The sequence below is a fragment of the Carettochelys insculpta genome, chromosome 16 (assembly GCF_033958435.1).
Source record: "Carettochelys insculpta isolate YL-2023 chromosome 16, ASM3395843v1, whole genome shotgun sequence".
NCBI classification, from domain to species: domain Eukaryota; kingdom Metazoa; phylum Chordata; order Testudines; family Carettochelyidae; genus Carettochelys; species Carettochelys insculpta.
Window position 1 is genome coordinate 14,361,830 of NC_134152.1, and position 15,612 is coordinate 14,377,441.

At 47.9% G+C, this 15,612-nt stretch overlaps 1 protein-coding gene across 1 annotated transcript in view; it reads left to right on the forward strand.

Moving 5' to 3' along the window:
* CIITA (class II major histocompatibility complex transactivator) overlaps window positions 1–4,377 on the forward strand; it is a 100,305-nt gene extending 95,928 nt beyond the window's left edge. The window contains exons 21-22 of the mRNA XM_075010655.1: window positions 2,162–2,256; window positions 3,072–4,377. Coding sequence (XP_074866756.1) covers window positions 2,162–2,237 — 76 coding nt within the window. The 3' untranslated portion in view covers window positions 2,238–2,256; window positions 3,072–4,377. The remainder of the gene's footprint in view (window positions 1–2,161; window positions 2,257–3,071) is intronic.
* Window positions 4,378–15,612: the final 11,235 nt, after the last annotated feature.

The following is a 15,612-nucleotide window of genomic DNA, read 5'->3' on the forward strand; positions in this document are numbered from 1 at the left end:
GGGGGTGTAGGAGTGGGTGAAGGGTCATAGATGGAGTTGTGAGCTGGGCGGGGGTTGTGGGGAGGAGGGTGCAGAGGGCTTAGGGCGGGGGCTTGGGGTGCAGGGTCCGAGAGGGGATGTGGGTGCAGAAGAGGATTCTGGCCTGGGGGAGGGGTGTAGGAGGGAGTGCAGCATGTGGGAGGGAGTTGGGGAACAGGAGGGAGTCGGCTGTCAGAGGCAGGCGCTGGCTGGAAGGTGCTTACATAAGCAGATCCCAGTCAGCAGCACTTTCAGGCAAGTTTCTGAGCCTGCCAGCCAGCAACCCTAGACCGCTCCTGATTGGCTGCTCTGTTGTTGGGGGGCTTTGTGCATTACCCTGACGCCAGCAAAATCTCTCAGCTCCTATTGGCCGAATTGGAACTGATAGATTTTGCTGGGGGTGGGGGCAGCACAGAGAGAGACACAACGAGCAGCCTGCTGCTTTGAGCAGCACCGTGCTCTGCTGCAGGGCTGGCCAGAGGGTGGATTACAGGGCTTGCTGGGCCGCCCCAATCTAGGTGCTGCAAATAAAACAAAGCAAAAACCCTTTTAAAAGTCTGATGCTGAAATGCCTAATTGAAGTCTGCATCTGAAAAGGCACTGCCAAGGGTTGGGCCAGAGCGTTACCTTATTCAGCTATTCAGTAGGGCCGCTCAAACCTCAGGGATTGTAGCCACTCAACTAATTTTAACCTGATCTTTGCTACAGCACTAACAAATGGACATTGCTCCTTGTTCTGCCATCTGGCGCCACTGAGAACAGTCTCTCTCCATCCTCTTTAGAACTCCCTTTCAGGAAGTGGAAGGCTGCTATCAAATCACCCCTTACTCTTCTCTTCTGCAAACTACATAAGCCCAGATCCCTCAGCCTCTCTTCATAGATGATGTGCTCCAGACCCCTAGTCATTTTGGTTGCCCTCCGCAGGACCCTCTCCAATGTATCGACATCATTTCTATATTGGGGGCCCAAAACTGGATACAATACTCCAGATGTGGCCTCACCAGTGCTGAATAGAGGGAAGTAATAACTTCCCTAGATCTGCAGGAAATGTTCCTCATATTGCACTCCTATATGCCATTAGCTTTCTTGGCTACAAGGGCACACTCTTCGCTCATATCCACCTTCTCACTCACTGTAATCCGTGGGTTGTTTTCCGCTGCACTGCTACTTAGCCAGTTGGTCTGTAACAATGCTTGGGATTCTTCCTACACTTGTCGTTGTTGAACCTCATCAGAATTCTTTTGGCCCAATCTCGCAATTTGTCTAGGATGCAGACAGTTTTTCAGATGTACTCCAGCCTCTTTCTTTCCCCTTCTTTACACACTGTTTTCTGCTTCTCACTGACTGTAACCCGTACCTCTCCTCTAACCATGGTGGGGGACAGCTGCTAACTAAGAGGCAGAATTAGGGAGTAAGCCAATTGTGGTTTGCCCATTGCACTATGTTCTAGATGACTTTGCTTTGCTAATACTTCACATTACATCAACATTTGTGGCATGTGAGGCTGCCACTTCTGAGAGGCAGGCAGATGGGCAACACCTTTTGGTCACTGACCAATGCTTTAAGGCAACAGAGCTGTCGGTTCTGACAAACACGCATGGTCAGGGTTTTTGGTGGGAACTAAATACTGCTCCTAAAGAATGTAACCATAGAGGGCTCCCTTAGTGCATGGTTTTCCCTTCCTCTCTTCCACAGAAAACAATATAGGCCTACAGCCACACTACCACAGAAGATCAACCCACTCAGGGTCAATCTTCCATGGTTTTGTTTCATGCATGCATGAAATGGCACTTTCCAGGGTCAAAGCTGATCGCAGAACTCCTCATGAGTGGTGAGGATTAAGGAAGGTCAACAGGAGAAACATTCCCATCTAACTTCTTCCATGTAGACAGCTATAGCAATCGACCTCTGATGAGTCAATTTTAGCTACACAATTCGCGTAGCTAAAATTGTGTATCAGCAGTCAACTGCTATGTCTGGTATAGACATATCCTACGTTTGCGGTCCTTAAAATAAAAGGAGGGAAAAATGTAACAACTTTAAATTAAAGGCAGTTGTGGCAGAGAAATAGGTCTGGAAGTTTGCAAATTAAAAAAAAAATCTGCTAATCTTTTGTTTTCCTTTTCAACTCACTGTCTCTTAGGATGTGGAATCCTACTATACCTTATGGCGTTCTTGAGCACCTTCAACAGCTGGATCCCAGAATCAGTTTGCTGTAGACGAGCTGATCTTGTGAAGGTAGTTGGACTATTTTATTGTATTGTTTTAACCCTGTAATCTGGGTGCTCTGATTTCCAGGGGAAAGTGCTATGATATGGAAAAGGGGAAGAGGGTGTGATTTGATAAGAGGTGGCACGGTCATATCTAGTGGTTGTTTTCTTTTATGCTTCTCAAACTAGTTTGTAGCTGAGAGGCAATATGGATTCAGGCTGTAAATAGTAATTCTCCATGGGTTCTATGAAAGCAGACAGAGGTCATCCCTGAAACTGGGCTACAGTTCCTTACAGTAAACATGTTACTCCACATCATGGTTCAGGAAGCATATATGCAGCATTTTCCACTCACCCCCTGAGTTCCCTGACATGCTCAGAGTTCAAAGTCCTTATGCATTCTGATCTCTGAGTACCCCTTCTTGTCCACCACTGCATGCTGTTATTAGATACTGTTTCTTTGATTTTTTTCAGAGACTGTAAATCAAGACTGCCTCTGCAACGTAAGAAGTTTGCAGACTCTGATTCCAGAGCTTGCCCAGTTCCAAATTTCCAAGCCATTTTAACACTGGAACCAATTCTGCTCTTTCATAGACTGAATTAAGTTAGAACTATAACTCTACTGATAGTGTGAGCAGGATACTTTTGATTTCATCATGGTTAGAGCCCTGCAAATTCATTTCATATCCACGAGTATCCCCACCATGCCTGTGGATGTGAATATCCCCAGTTCATTTTTGCAGATACAGATGTGGATAAAAGTTTTTTTCCACTCAGGGCTTTAATCGTGGTGATGAAGCAGAAGGAAACAGAACTAATATTGTGCTCTTGTCATTTTGACAGGTAATCTTAAGAAGAGGTGAAAACATTACTGAATTTTCCCATCTTGTTTGCTACTTTATGAATGAAGACAAAATTTAGCAACTACATTAGCTTTTCTGAGTGCCACAGAATGGAAAATTGCATTGTAGCATCTGATGACACTTGAAATCTGTGTACAATGAAGCCCAGATGCTCATAGTGAGCAGGTTCCTTCAAATGTTGTTGAAAGGACTTATTCTGCACCCCTTGAATAGCCATTAGGCAAGGTGCTGATGATGACACTGATGGAGAGACTGAGACTGCAGATAGAAAAACATCTAGCAGATGAACAAGGGGTATTCAGGAAAGACAGAAGTACCATACGGAAGATATTGGCACTCAGATTGATGGAGAAAGCTCGACAAAAGAACAAGAACATCTACAATTGCTTTATTGACTTTCAGAAGGCATTTGACAGTGTAGCTCGGAAAGCAACTTAGGCAGTCTTGGAGTCATACAGAGTGGATAGCAGACTGATACAATTTTTGAAGGATATCAATGACAATGCAGAGGAAGCGGTGAGAATGTGAGGGGAGTTGGGAAGTTGGTTTACAATGAGTAGAGATACAAGACAAGGAGATATGATAACATCACGCTTCTAGAGAGCGCGCTGGACAAGATCAAGGAAGGGATAGAAGGGATATTGGTGCACAGGATGAGAATTAACAACTTGAGGCTCACACATGATATAGTTATCATTGAGGAAGATGAAGAGAAGCTAGCGAGAACCGTGCAGGTGCTAAACGAGGAAGGGAAGTAGTACAGACTGATTTGGAACATCAGTGAAACAAGAGCAATGGTATTTGGAGAAAAGGAAATCGGAAGGAAGATCAGCATAGAAGGGACTGAACCAGAGGACATAGAGAAGTTCATGTATCTGGGGAGCAACATGACATATGATCTAGATTGTGAGAAGGAAATACCTACTAGAACAATGAAAGCAAGAGCTAGCTTGAAGGCAAAGGATAAGCTCTGGAAAAGCAAAGCAGTTAGCTTAGGAACAAAGCTGAGTGTCTTGGAGATGTGTATATTCAGCAGCATGTTGTATGGATGTGGGGCATGGGTGATCATGAAAAATTCAAAGAGAAGGATATTGGCTATTGAGAGGAGTTGTTATAGAAAGATCCTGAGAATAGGATGGGTGCAGAAGGTCACCAATGAGAAATTATATAGCAAGATGCAGCTGAAAGAGAAGCTACTGCAGAAGGTTATACAAGAGAAGTTACAGATATTTGGGCATATCTGCAGAATGAACAATAAATGAAAAGTCAAGATCCTGGTATTTGGCATAATGGATGGTTCGAATGACCCACAAAGACTGGAATAACAAGAAGTCCTGTGGCATCTTATAGACTAACAGATATTTTGGAGCATAAGCTCTCGTGGATAAAGATCCACTTCGTCAGATCTGACGAAGCGGGTCTTTACCCACAAAAGTTTATGCTCCAAAGTATCTGTTTGTCTATAAGATGCCACAGGACTTCTTATTCTCGAAGACACAGACTACCACGGCTACCTCTCTGATACTTCCTGCAGAGAATGGGTAGATGATACAGTAGATTGGTGTGGAGCTATTCTACAGAAACTAAGCCAGTCCACCCTTGACAGGGAAAGATGGAAGGAAATAGTGAGGGAGGCATTGGACACCAACAGATGCTGAGCCCATGATTGTTGATGTTTGATGAGGAGGAGGAGAGTTCACAGGTGTCAAGAAGATCAAGCAATGACATCACCATTAAAAAATGAACAGGCCTGCATCCATCACATAGAATTCTATAATAACCACAGTCCCTACACAGCATGAAAGAATGAAGTATATGGGATCTGCCACAGATAGACGTGGTTAAAGTGATTTCTTTCATGATGCCCACTGTCTGAAAATGCAGTTAGCATGGTGAGTTTGAACTATCAAGGCGGAGTACTGGAGCTCTTCACATGCAAATCTGCATTGTAAGCACATTAGCAAGACTGCTCAGCCTGAAGGCAGATCTTTCTGACACAGGGGCATTAAAGTCCTGGCATATTTACTCAGCCCTGTTAATTTATAGATGGCACTTGTCAGCATTTTTGTGAACTATTACGCTCATCACAGCCACTTTGACACTGTTGCTTTTGTGTGGTGTTTCACCCAAACCTGTTAGACACTTATTCGTTGATACAGATTCCTGTAAATAAGAAGACAGAAGGGAAGAAATTACAGGGAAAGGGGAAATTAAGGATAGCAAATGTAAATGATATTTAACAATAAGATCTTCACTGAAACCCATGTACAGTTAAGTGAGTTCAATCTGTTTTGCACAGATATCCTGAAAAATGACCTGTGGAAATATGCAACAAGCTTCTTCAGTTAAATGCCTCTGAAAATGGACATAGCTGAATGAACGCAAAGAGTGTGTGAGCTCCTTGTGGGACAGTTGGTCCACAAGCTTTTCTATAAATCATTAACCAAAAATGCGTATAATACTTTTGTGAAGTGAAAAGATTGAAACTGAAAGTTTCGATTTTGAAAACAAATTCTCTCTCTGATTCATGTTCAGGGTCTGGTTTCAGGGATCTGTGATGTCTCATGCCTCTCAACGGGACCATTGAAACAGACTGTTCAACAATCATACAGTCATAGGGCTGGAAGGGACCTCGGGAGGTCATCTAGCCCAGGTCCCTGCTTTAAGCAGGATCAATCCCAACTAAGTCACCCCGGCCAGGACCCTGTTAAGCTGGGACTTAAAAACCTCTAGGGATGGTGAATCCACCAGCTCTCCAGGCAACACATTCCAATGCTTCACCACCCGCCTGGTGAAGTCGTTTTTCCTAATAACCAACCCACTTCTCTCCTTCTGTAACTTCAGGCTATTGATCCTTGTTTTCCCATCTGTCACCACTGAAAACAGTTTGTCTCCATCCTCTTTAAAGCTCCCATTGAGGAAGTTGAAGGCTGCTATTAAATCACCCCTCAGTCTTCTCTTCTGTAAACTAAATGAGCCCAAATCCCTCAGCCTCTCCTCATAGGTCTTGTGCTCTAGTCCCTTCATCATTTTTGTTGCCCTCCACTGAACCTGCTCCAGCACATCCACATCCTTTTTATAGTGGGGGGCCCAAAACTGGACACAATACTCCAGATGTGGCCTCACCAGTGCCGAATACAAGGGAACAACCACTTCTGCTCAAAATGCTGTGTCTAATGCACCTTAATATGCCGTTAGCCTTCTTGGCTACAAGGGCACACTGTTTACTCATACCCAGCCTTTCATCCACTATAATCCCGAGGTCGCTTTCCACTGTATTGCTGCTTAGCCAGTCAGTCCCCAGCCTGTAACAATGCTTGGGATTCATCCATCCAAAGTGCAGAACTCGACACTTCTCCTTGTTGAACCACATCAGATTTCTTTTGGCCCAATCCTTCAATTTATCCAGGTCACTCTGGATCCTATCTCTACCCTCCAATGTATCTACCTCTCCCCCCTAATTTTGTGTCATCTGCAAACTTGCTGAGGGGGCAATCTAGTCCCTCATCCAGGTCATTAATAAAGATATTGAACAACACCAGCCCCAGAACCGAGCCTTGGGGCACTCTGCTTGAAACCAACTGCCATCCAGATATTGAGCCATTGACCACTACCCATTGGGCCCCACCGTGAAGCCAACTTTCTATCCACAATCACAAATTCCACCTGAAATCACGGCTTCTCATAGTTTTGTAGATCACTGTTATAGAGTATCAAAGAACAAGGCATGCTAGAAAAGCCAGTTTCAGCATACCATCACATGTTTAGCATGGTGATTCTCTATGCAAATGTCAGAGAGGTAGCCTTGTTAGTCTGTATCTTAGAGAACAACAAGAAGTCCTGTGGCACCTTGCAGACTAACAGATACTTTGGAGCATAAGCTTTCGTGGGCAAACACCTACTTCATCGGATGCAACAATTTCCTGTGCAAATAGAGATTGCATATAGGGAAAAAATCAGATTAAAATTCCATTAGAAGACAGGGCCCACATTTTGTACTACAAAAATTGGAAAGGTAGATTCTTGCACTTTATTCTGGTGCTGCAAAATAGCTCAAATCTAACTCATCCAGCAACTTGAAAATGTCCCCTTCGTAAAAGGAAACCCAGAATGTCATTGACTCCATGCCATACCTCTCAATTATGGGGCCCAAAGTACAATGGCACTCCAGCTATTTCTGGTTACTGGTGCTTACCCTGGAGGTCAAAGATGTGTCAGTTATTCTAATTTGAATGGAGAACAAGTCCTTTGCTGATCCCAAATTTTAGACAGGTCAAAGTGGCACGAACTTACCCATCCATGGCAATATTTCTCATTGGAATAGTTTTCCCACACTGCCACAGATTGATTGGCTGATACCAGCCATATGCAAAACACTTGAGGCAATGCACCTTCCTGTTGAACTTAAAAAGTTCGTGAGACAAATGGTCATCTCTTCTGGGGCAACCACAGAACCCTGATCTCTGCTGACTTCTGAAAGATGCTCATATGGGCTACGTCTACACGTGCAGCCAACATCGAAATAGTCTATTTCGATGAATAACGTCTACACGTCCTCCAGGGCCGGCAACGTCGATGTTCAACTTCGACGTTGCTCAGCCCAACATCGAAATAGGCGCAGCGAGGGAACGTCTACACGTCAAAGTAGCACACATCGAAATAGGGATGCCAGGCACAGCTGCAGACAGGGTCACAGGGCGGACTCAACAGCAAGCCGCTCCCTTAAAGGGCCCCTCCCAGACACAGTTGCACTAAACAACACAAGATCCACAGAGCTGACAACTGGTTGCAGACCCTGTGCCTGCAGCATAGATCCCCAGCTGCCGCAGAAGCAGCCAGAAGCCCTGGGCTAAGGGCTGCTGCCCACGGTGACCATAGAGCCCCGCAGGGGCTGGAGAGAGAGCATCTCTCAACCCCCCAGCTGATGGCCGCCATGGAGGACCCAGCAATTTCGACGTTGCGGGACGCGGATCGTCTACACGGTACTTACTTCGACGTTGAACGTCGAAGTAGGGCGCTATTCCTATCTCCTCATGAGGTTAGCGACTTCGACGTCTCGCCGCCTAACGTCGAAGTTGGTGCCGCTACTTCGAAGTAGCGTGCACGTGTAGACGCAGCTATGGTCTCATTCATTTGTCTAAAGGCTTCCCACCTGGAGGTGACCCTCCGTGTTCTCTCCCACCACTTGCACCTTTCTGCTGATGTTTCTGTTTCCAGAAGCTCTTTAGTAGGGATGAGGCACAAGACAAATTAAAAAAGGGGGTAAGGGAAGATTGAACCAACTTTCAAGAGGGCTGGAGCATGGAAGACAATTAGCTAAACATAGAGATAGAGACAGGGCAAGGGACGTCCAGGAGATCATGTTTATAGTTGGAAAAGGAGCCATTTGCCTCATTTGTGCCACGTTTGCTGACTCTTGGTAAGATGTAGGAAAAACTCTCTGAAGAAAAAGCAAACAAACTATGCTCTCTCTCTCCCCTTTGCATCTTCATGATTAATTTTATAATCTTTGGTCACCTCCTGTATGGAAAGTTGCCACCAATCCCAAGAAGTTCAGTGGCAGACCTGGCCCCTCTGAGTTGTCGTTTCTTATCTGAGTTGTGGCACAGTCAATGGATGGTACTGTAGGGCCACATTTTATAGCCCCTCCTTGAGGGAAGTTATGGAATGATCTTACTAAACAGAATGTTGCAGAGTTTTTTGTTTGCTGAACTGTACATGATGGTTTTAAGCTGCACTGATATATTACTTTAATGAGGCTGAGTCATGTAAGGATAATGTATAATTTGTATAAACTCAGCTGCAATGTATGTGTATATTCTGTTTACAAAAATTTTAAAAGTAATAAAAGTACAGTCTTTCTAAAGTAACTATTGCATTTGCTAAATAGCTTTTATGTTCTGTTTAAAAGTTACTCAACTTCTCAATTACAGCATCAGGCTCAGAATTTGTACTGCCTCAGCCAATGGAAAGCTGAGCAATGCTTAAATTCCTTTAAAATGTGAGGCCTAAAGCCACGGTAGGGAACCATCATGAACTGGCAAAAGGAGGGAAAAGATAATCTAGTAGGTATATCCCTTGCTTTATTGACCCTGAAAAAAACCTGAACCAGAGACTGCATCTTAAAGTGATATCAGGCTTAGCTACCAAGAATAGGTTTACAGTTGCTCTTTGGTGTTCCACAAAAATACATTTCTTTGCTTTACTGCCATGGTGCTTTTCACCACTGTGGGACCCTCTCTGAAGTAAGTAAGCAACAGATACATCATTCTCAACTCACAACTAAAGGTTGAACTGATTAGATAATTCCTAGCTGTGTCTACATGTGCATGAAACGTTGAAATATGTGGCCCTCTTTCGAGAGAACAGGAGAAGCATCTACATGTGCAACACCATCTTTTGAAAGAAAATCGAAAGAACGGGGTGCAGATGTCGAAATCTGAACCCCGATCCCTCATCAGGGAGATCGTCCCTTTTCAAAAAACTAAATCGAAAGAGTACATGGGTAGACGCTCCACAGCCCACTTTTTTAAAAGAGGGGTCTGCCATGGCACCAATCAGCTGGAGTGTGGGGCTGCTTGAGTCAGCAGCAGTAGAGCTCTATGATCCCTGCATCCAGCCGCCTTAAAGCAGCATGAATGCAGGAACCCCATGGCAGGAAGCTGAGAGCGTGCTAGGAACAGCCTCAGTACGAGCTCCAGCAGCATGCCCTCTGCACAGCCCGGGAGCAGCAGCAGGCCACGATGGCCATTAGCCAGCCCCTGCAGGAGCCCCAGGGACCCCCTGTGAACCCTCACAGGGCTCCCAGGGTTCCAGGGACAAGGAAAAAAAATGGGCCCCCTCCTGGACCAAGGGAGAACTAAGGGATCTCCTTGTTATGGGAGGAGGAGGAGGTCCTTCATGAAATGGGGATGAAGCAGCAGAATGCTGCAGCATTCACCCGCCTGGCCTGGGGCCTCTTCACAAGGGGCCACTCGGAGAGTGTACTGCTGAGCAAGTACGCTCCAAAGTGGAAGAACTGTGGAAGGGCTATGCCCAGGACCAGGACCAGGCTGGCTGCTCTGGGGCAGCCCCAGCTGCCTGCCCCTACGTCCGGGAGCTCTGGGACAGCTCCCCATTCCTGGTGGTACTGGATACATCTGTGGATGGGCCGCAGCTGGAGGTGGAGGAGCAGTCTGGACCGGGGACCCAGGAGGCCAATGTGTCCACCAAGTGCTTGAGCGAGGAGGGGGACCACACCATATACATCCCCTCCCGCTCACCCAGCTGAGCGACCAGATACCCGGAATCCCCGGACGTCACCAAGGGACCCTCCAGTATGTAAGTGGCAGGGCACTCACCCAGCTGCTGCACACAGGACCAGTGGACCCAGGCTGCACACTTCCTGGCCCACCATGGTACATGGCACCCCATGGCAGCCCACTGGTGGTGGCCAGCACCCACCCCTCAGTAAATAGTGCCGCAAGCCGCACATGGGGCAGTGGCCGATTGGGGGTAGACAGCACCCAGGGACCACTCACCACGGGCTGGGAAGGCCCACCCACCCGAGATACCCCCCTGGCTGTGGTGCCATCAGATGGGATGCCAGCCCCGGGAGGTTGGTGTGTGCCCCAGAGGAATGCCAGGCCATGGTCAGACACTGTCAGGCCATAAAACATTACCAACACACTGTCTCTCCATACAGCTGCATCATCCAGGGGCCAGGAGAGTCCCGCACCATCCCTGGTCCCTGAGAGCCCCTGGCGGATGTGGAGAGCAGCCAGACCCCACCCCACATGGTGGGCTGTTGGGGCCACAACCAGAGGGCCCCCTCAGTGGGCACACAAGGACCCAAACAGCTGCCATCAGTGGAGGTGGTGGTGGCGGGAGATGGTGGGTGGCAGATGTGAATGGGGGATAGACGTGGGTGTGGGTCACAGGTGGCCTGCCTGAGGGCCTCCTTAATGCAGAAGCCATCCTGGTGGCCTGGTGGATGGGGGCAGTGCCTGGCTGCTCTTATCCAGCACTGGCCCCATTGCCCACCCGCCCCCGACATAGGCATCCCCACTGGCCACCACAATGTTGTGGAGGCTGCAACAGGAGCCCACCACCTGTGGCATATGGAGGGCCCCGACCTACAACCTTTTGTGGAGGCACCTCCACCACTTCATAAGGTGCCTGAAGGCCCACTCCCTGACGTTACGGGTGTTGCTGAGGCTCTGGTTGAATGCCTCCCGGCCGGGGTCAAAGTGCTCTGTGTAGAGCTGCATGAGCCTGGGCTGGAGGCGGTAGACTGCATCTGCCACCATGCAGAGCTGCATGGTGATGTCCCTCCCACACCAAGATTTGAAGCTGGGGGACAAATGTGCTGGCCCCCATGCGCTGACAGAGCCTGGAGTTGCTGAATGTAGGCGTCGTGGATGCGGCCAGCCTAGCCCACATATATGGCCATGAACTGGCCCCTTGCATCCATCAGGGCCTGGAGGGCCAGTGAATGGTCGCCCTTCCTATTAAAATACTGGCTGGTGCTCTGTGCTGTGGCATGGATGAGGATGTGCGTGCCATCCAATGCGCCAAAGCAGTTTGGGAAATCCAGGTCCTTGAAAGCCGCGACGGCAGCATCTGGATCTTCAGATGTAGCGGCAGCGTGTCAATGGCCCTGATAACCTATGGCGGGGGAGGGAGACGTGCTCCTATGAGGGTGTGGCAGACCATCCCCCCCCCCCGCTCACCCCCTGCCCATCTTTGCCCCCTGCCTGCCCCTTGCTCACCTCTGGCCCCTGCCAGCCCTCTGGGCTCTGCCTGTCTGGCCCCTGCCCACTCCCCTGCAGCCAAGGGTCCCCCTTGCCCCAGCCCCACCCACCCGCCTATGGGCAGTGTGTGACCCAGGCCTGACTTACTGCCATGGGTATGACCCTGATGGTGGCCTTGCCCACCCTGAACTGTTATCCTACAGAGTGGTAAGAGTCCAGGTGGCCAGTTTCCAAATGGCGATTGCGACCTGTTTCTCCAGGGTGAGGGCAGGCCACATGCAGGTGTCCTGGTGCTGGAGTGCAGGGACGAGCCAGTGGCGGATCTTGTCTAAGGGCTGCCTTGACATGCAGAAGTTCTGCAGCCACCTTTCTTTGTCTCACTCCCCAGCAGCAAAGCATTCCCACCAGCTGGTGCTGCTGGGGTAGCTCCAGAGGCACTGGGGCACCCCGGGGCGGGGGGCAGGGGGGCACAGCCCCAGCGTCGCGGCGGCAGTGACAGTGCAGAGCACTGCCAGGAGGGTCTCCATGATGAGGGTGTCCTCGTGCAGGAGCTGGCACTGGGACTCCATTCTGAGGCAGAAGTGGGCTCTGTGAGCTGGGCCACACTCAGCTTGTGTGGGGCGGCGGGAGGGGCCCTTTAAGGGAGCAGCTGGCTGTGGCCCCAGAAGGGCTCCTCGGCCATGGGACCCTGTCCATGGAGTTTCCTGCCTCCCTTCTTTCCAAGGAGAGCTTGGAGCTGTGTGGACGCTCCCGTTTGAAAGAGCACAGCAGCCCTTTGAAACAGCGAATCGACCCATCAATCTGCTTTCAGCATGTGGCTGCTCCCCTGTCAAAACCGCGCTTTCGGCCACCCTCTGTCGCTTTTTGCCCTTTTGAAGGGGTGCGCACGTGGAGACCCAGCTACTGTGTTTAGAGTGCTAGTGAACAGACATTAGTGCAGGAGCACCACACGTCTAAAGTCGCCCACCCCCTTTTATGTAGGTGCCGAAATATTGAGTCGCTGCCTGAGTTGAGATCTCTGCAGTGGAACTCTGTGGCTGAAGTGACTTGCTGAAATCTGACACGTCAGTGACTGTATAATCTCGTTGACTGACATCAGCAAGGCCCCATACCTCTAAAGTACGGAGTAGTTTATCTGCCTTATTTTGCCCCTTGCGAAGCCTCTTGCTTTGGAAGCTTCCTTATGGCAGAGACAATTGGGGACCAGATGCTGGGGGCGGGGGTGCAGGGAGCGGGGAGGGAAGAGGGCCTTCAGTAAGCATGCAGCCTGGTTCCTGGGCAACCTTAGTGTGAGCCATTGTCCTGAGTAGCTTTGAAAGGCTAAGACTGGTGCACACGCACACGTGGCTGTCTGCTGAGGACAGCACTTCTCGTAGCAGTTGTACTTCGAAGGAAGAGGTCAGGTGTATTACAGTAGTGATGCTCTTGCAGTATATCAGCTTGGCTCAGGGGCTGATTTTTGACATTTGTACAGTAGCTATTGCACTCTCACATGTTCCTGTTTGAAAAGGAAGTACATGAACTTGAACTCGCTCCCCTGTGGTTTCCGCTAGCAGGAGCTAGACAGGGAAGTTACAGTGCAACAGTTTAGTGTGCACTGCAAGTTGCATTCCTAACATTCATGCCATAGGGTCATGTAGACAAACTAGGGACCTTTACGTTCACACCAGCAGTGTCCAGGCGCTGGGGAGGTCGGAGGGGGGGAGCTTTTAGCACAGTGTGCTAGTGCATACAGCACTTCACATATTGCATTCCAAACTGCAGGGCTATGTAGACATAGCAGGTATAAGACTGGCCCTTGCTAATGTGCCTTCCTCTCACAACTCTGCTAATAGTCTCAGAGAGGTAGATGTGTTAGTCTGTATCTTCACAAAAGAAAAAAGGCAGCCCTGTGGCACCCCAAAGACTAATAATATTATTTATTAGGTGAGGAGCTTTTGTGGGACAGACCCACTTCTTCAGCTCTGCAGAGTAATTGATAACAGTGAGAAAAAGAATGTTTAAAAAAAAAAAAAGAAAGAAAAAAAACCTGATGAATCAGTTACACGGGGGAAAGAAAAGTGGGAGAGGGAGGAGAAAAAAAAACCCTCTGTGAGAGTCTATTAAATTAAGTGGGATGCCTGCGATCACTGGGGTCCTGCAGTGGGATCCCACAAAATCTTTAAAAAATACCTTCCCTGTGAAAGAGTTTGCTTAAAAAAACTCCCCAAGGACAGAGATTCCCTGACCCTGGGGGGCAGTAATCGCCACCACCACCTGAGTGGGAAAAAACCCCCAACTCAGGAAGACATACTCTGGACGTCTCCCTGTGGGGTACCCCATGCTCATAACCTTCCCTCAGGAAAGAGCTTTGACACAAACTGTACTTTTAGTCTAGGGCCTGAATATACACAGACTCTCTCCTCTAGGACACAGGGATCAAATTATTTGCTTAAAAAAAGGAATGTTTCACAAAACAAGAGAAAATAAATTGTACGCGTTGCAGCGCAGGGAATTACTTCCCCAGGATTCAGCTTAAAGTTACAAGGGGAAAAAAAATCAAGTCATTAACAAAAACAACTAAAAAAAAAGGTTCGTTTACACCACATTTCAAAATAGCCATAACCTGATTGTGTCTAACTACACATTTCCCTTCTACTTACATATCTATGGCTGATTTTGAGACAGTCAGGGCTTGTCTACACCACCACCTTCCTTTAAAGGAAGGATGGTAATTAGGGTGTTGGGAGTTTATTAATGAAGTGCCGTGGTGCATATGCAGCCCTTCATTAAGCAAATTCCAACCCCACGGCAACTTTGAAGTTATAAAATTTTGAGGAGTAAAGGGACTTTGAAATTGCCCCAGCACTTCGAAATACTGGCAGGTGAGTTGCTAAGGGGGCGGGTGGGGGGGGCGGAATTTGCTTATGCATGGCAGCACTTAATTAGTAAACTCCCAACACCTTAATTACCATCCTTCCTTCAAAGGAAGGTGGTAGTGTAGACAAACCCTCAGGATATTGAGTGGAGTCATTCCAAATGCTTGAGAGAAATCATCTCTCTGTGTCCTTTGCCTCAGCCATGCAGACAAAAGACCCCTCAGACTGCAATTGTTCTCAGTTCAAAAAAGTCTTAGGCTTCATCTACACTACCAGATTAAAAACAAATTTAATTCAGTTAGCTCGATTTCACCACGTGACTGTCTTCAGTGTAAAGACCATTAGCTCAATTTTGGGTGCAGTAATCTCGAGATTACAAAATCGCTATTACCTGACAGGTACAGCATCGAGCTCCAATTCAGCAGTTCGAATAAAGGCAAGTGTGGAAGTGCCACATCTTAAAAGCGAACTTATTAGCCTCCAGAGGTGCCCCATATATAACCCATAACATCCTTCTCAGTGTTCCACTCTGGCCAGTGCTCTCCCGTAACAGGAAGAGTCTCAATTTCCAAGCAGGAGCAGCGAGCCTTTAGCTCTGGGCTCATGTTAGTATGACAGCCTGAGAAATGGCTTCTTTCTTTCTATGCTGTTAGCAGTATGTGAGTGCATCTGTGCATTCAAATAGCCCCTGCCAGGAGTTTGTGGCTCTGTCTGTACACTTGCTACCTCCCATCATTACAGAAATATCATTCCTGAAAATAACACAGGGGCCCGGAATATGTTTTCAATTGAGAAGAATGTAGGAAGAAAGAATTTTTGGTTTCCCCATATACTATACTGGTGTTGGGGAGAGTCTTAATGCAGGGTCCTGGACAGTTTTTTAAAGTTAGAAGAAAGAGGATAGAATGATGAAAATGCAATGGGGGAAGAT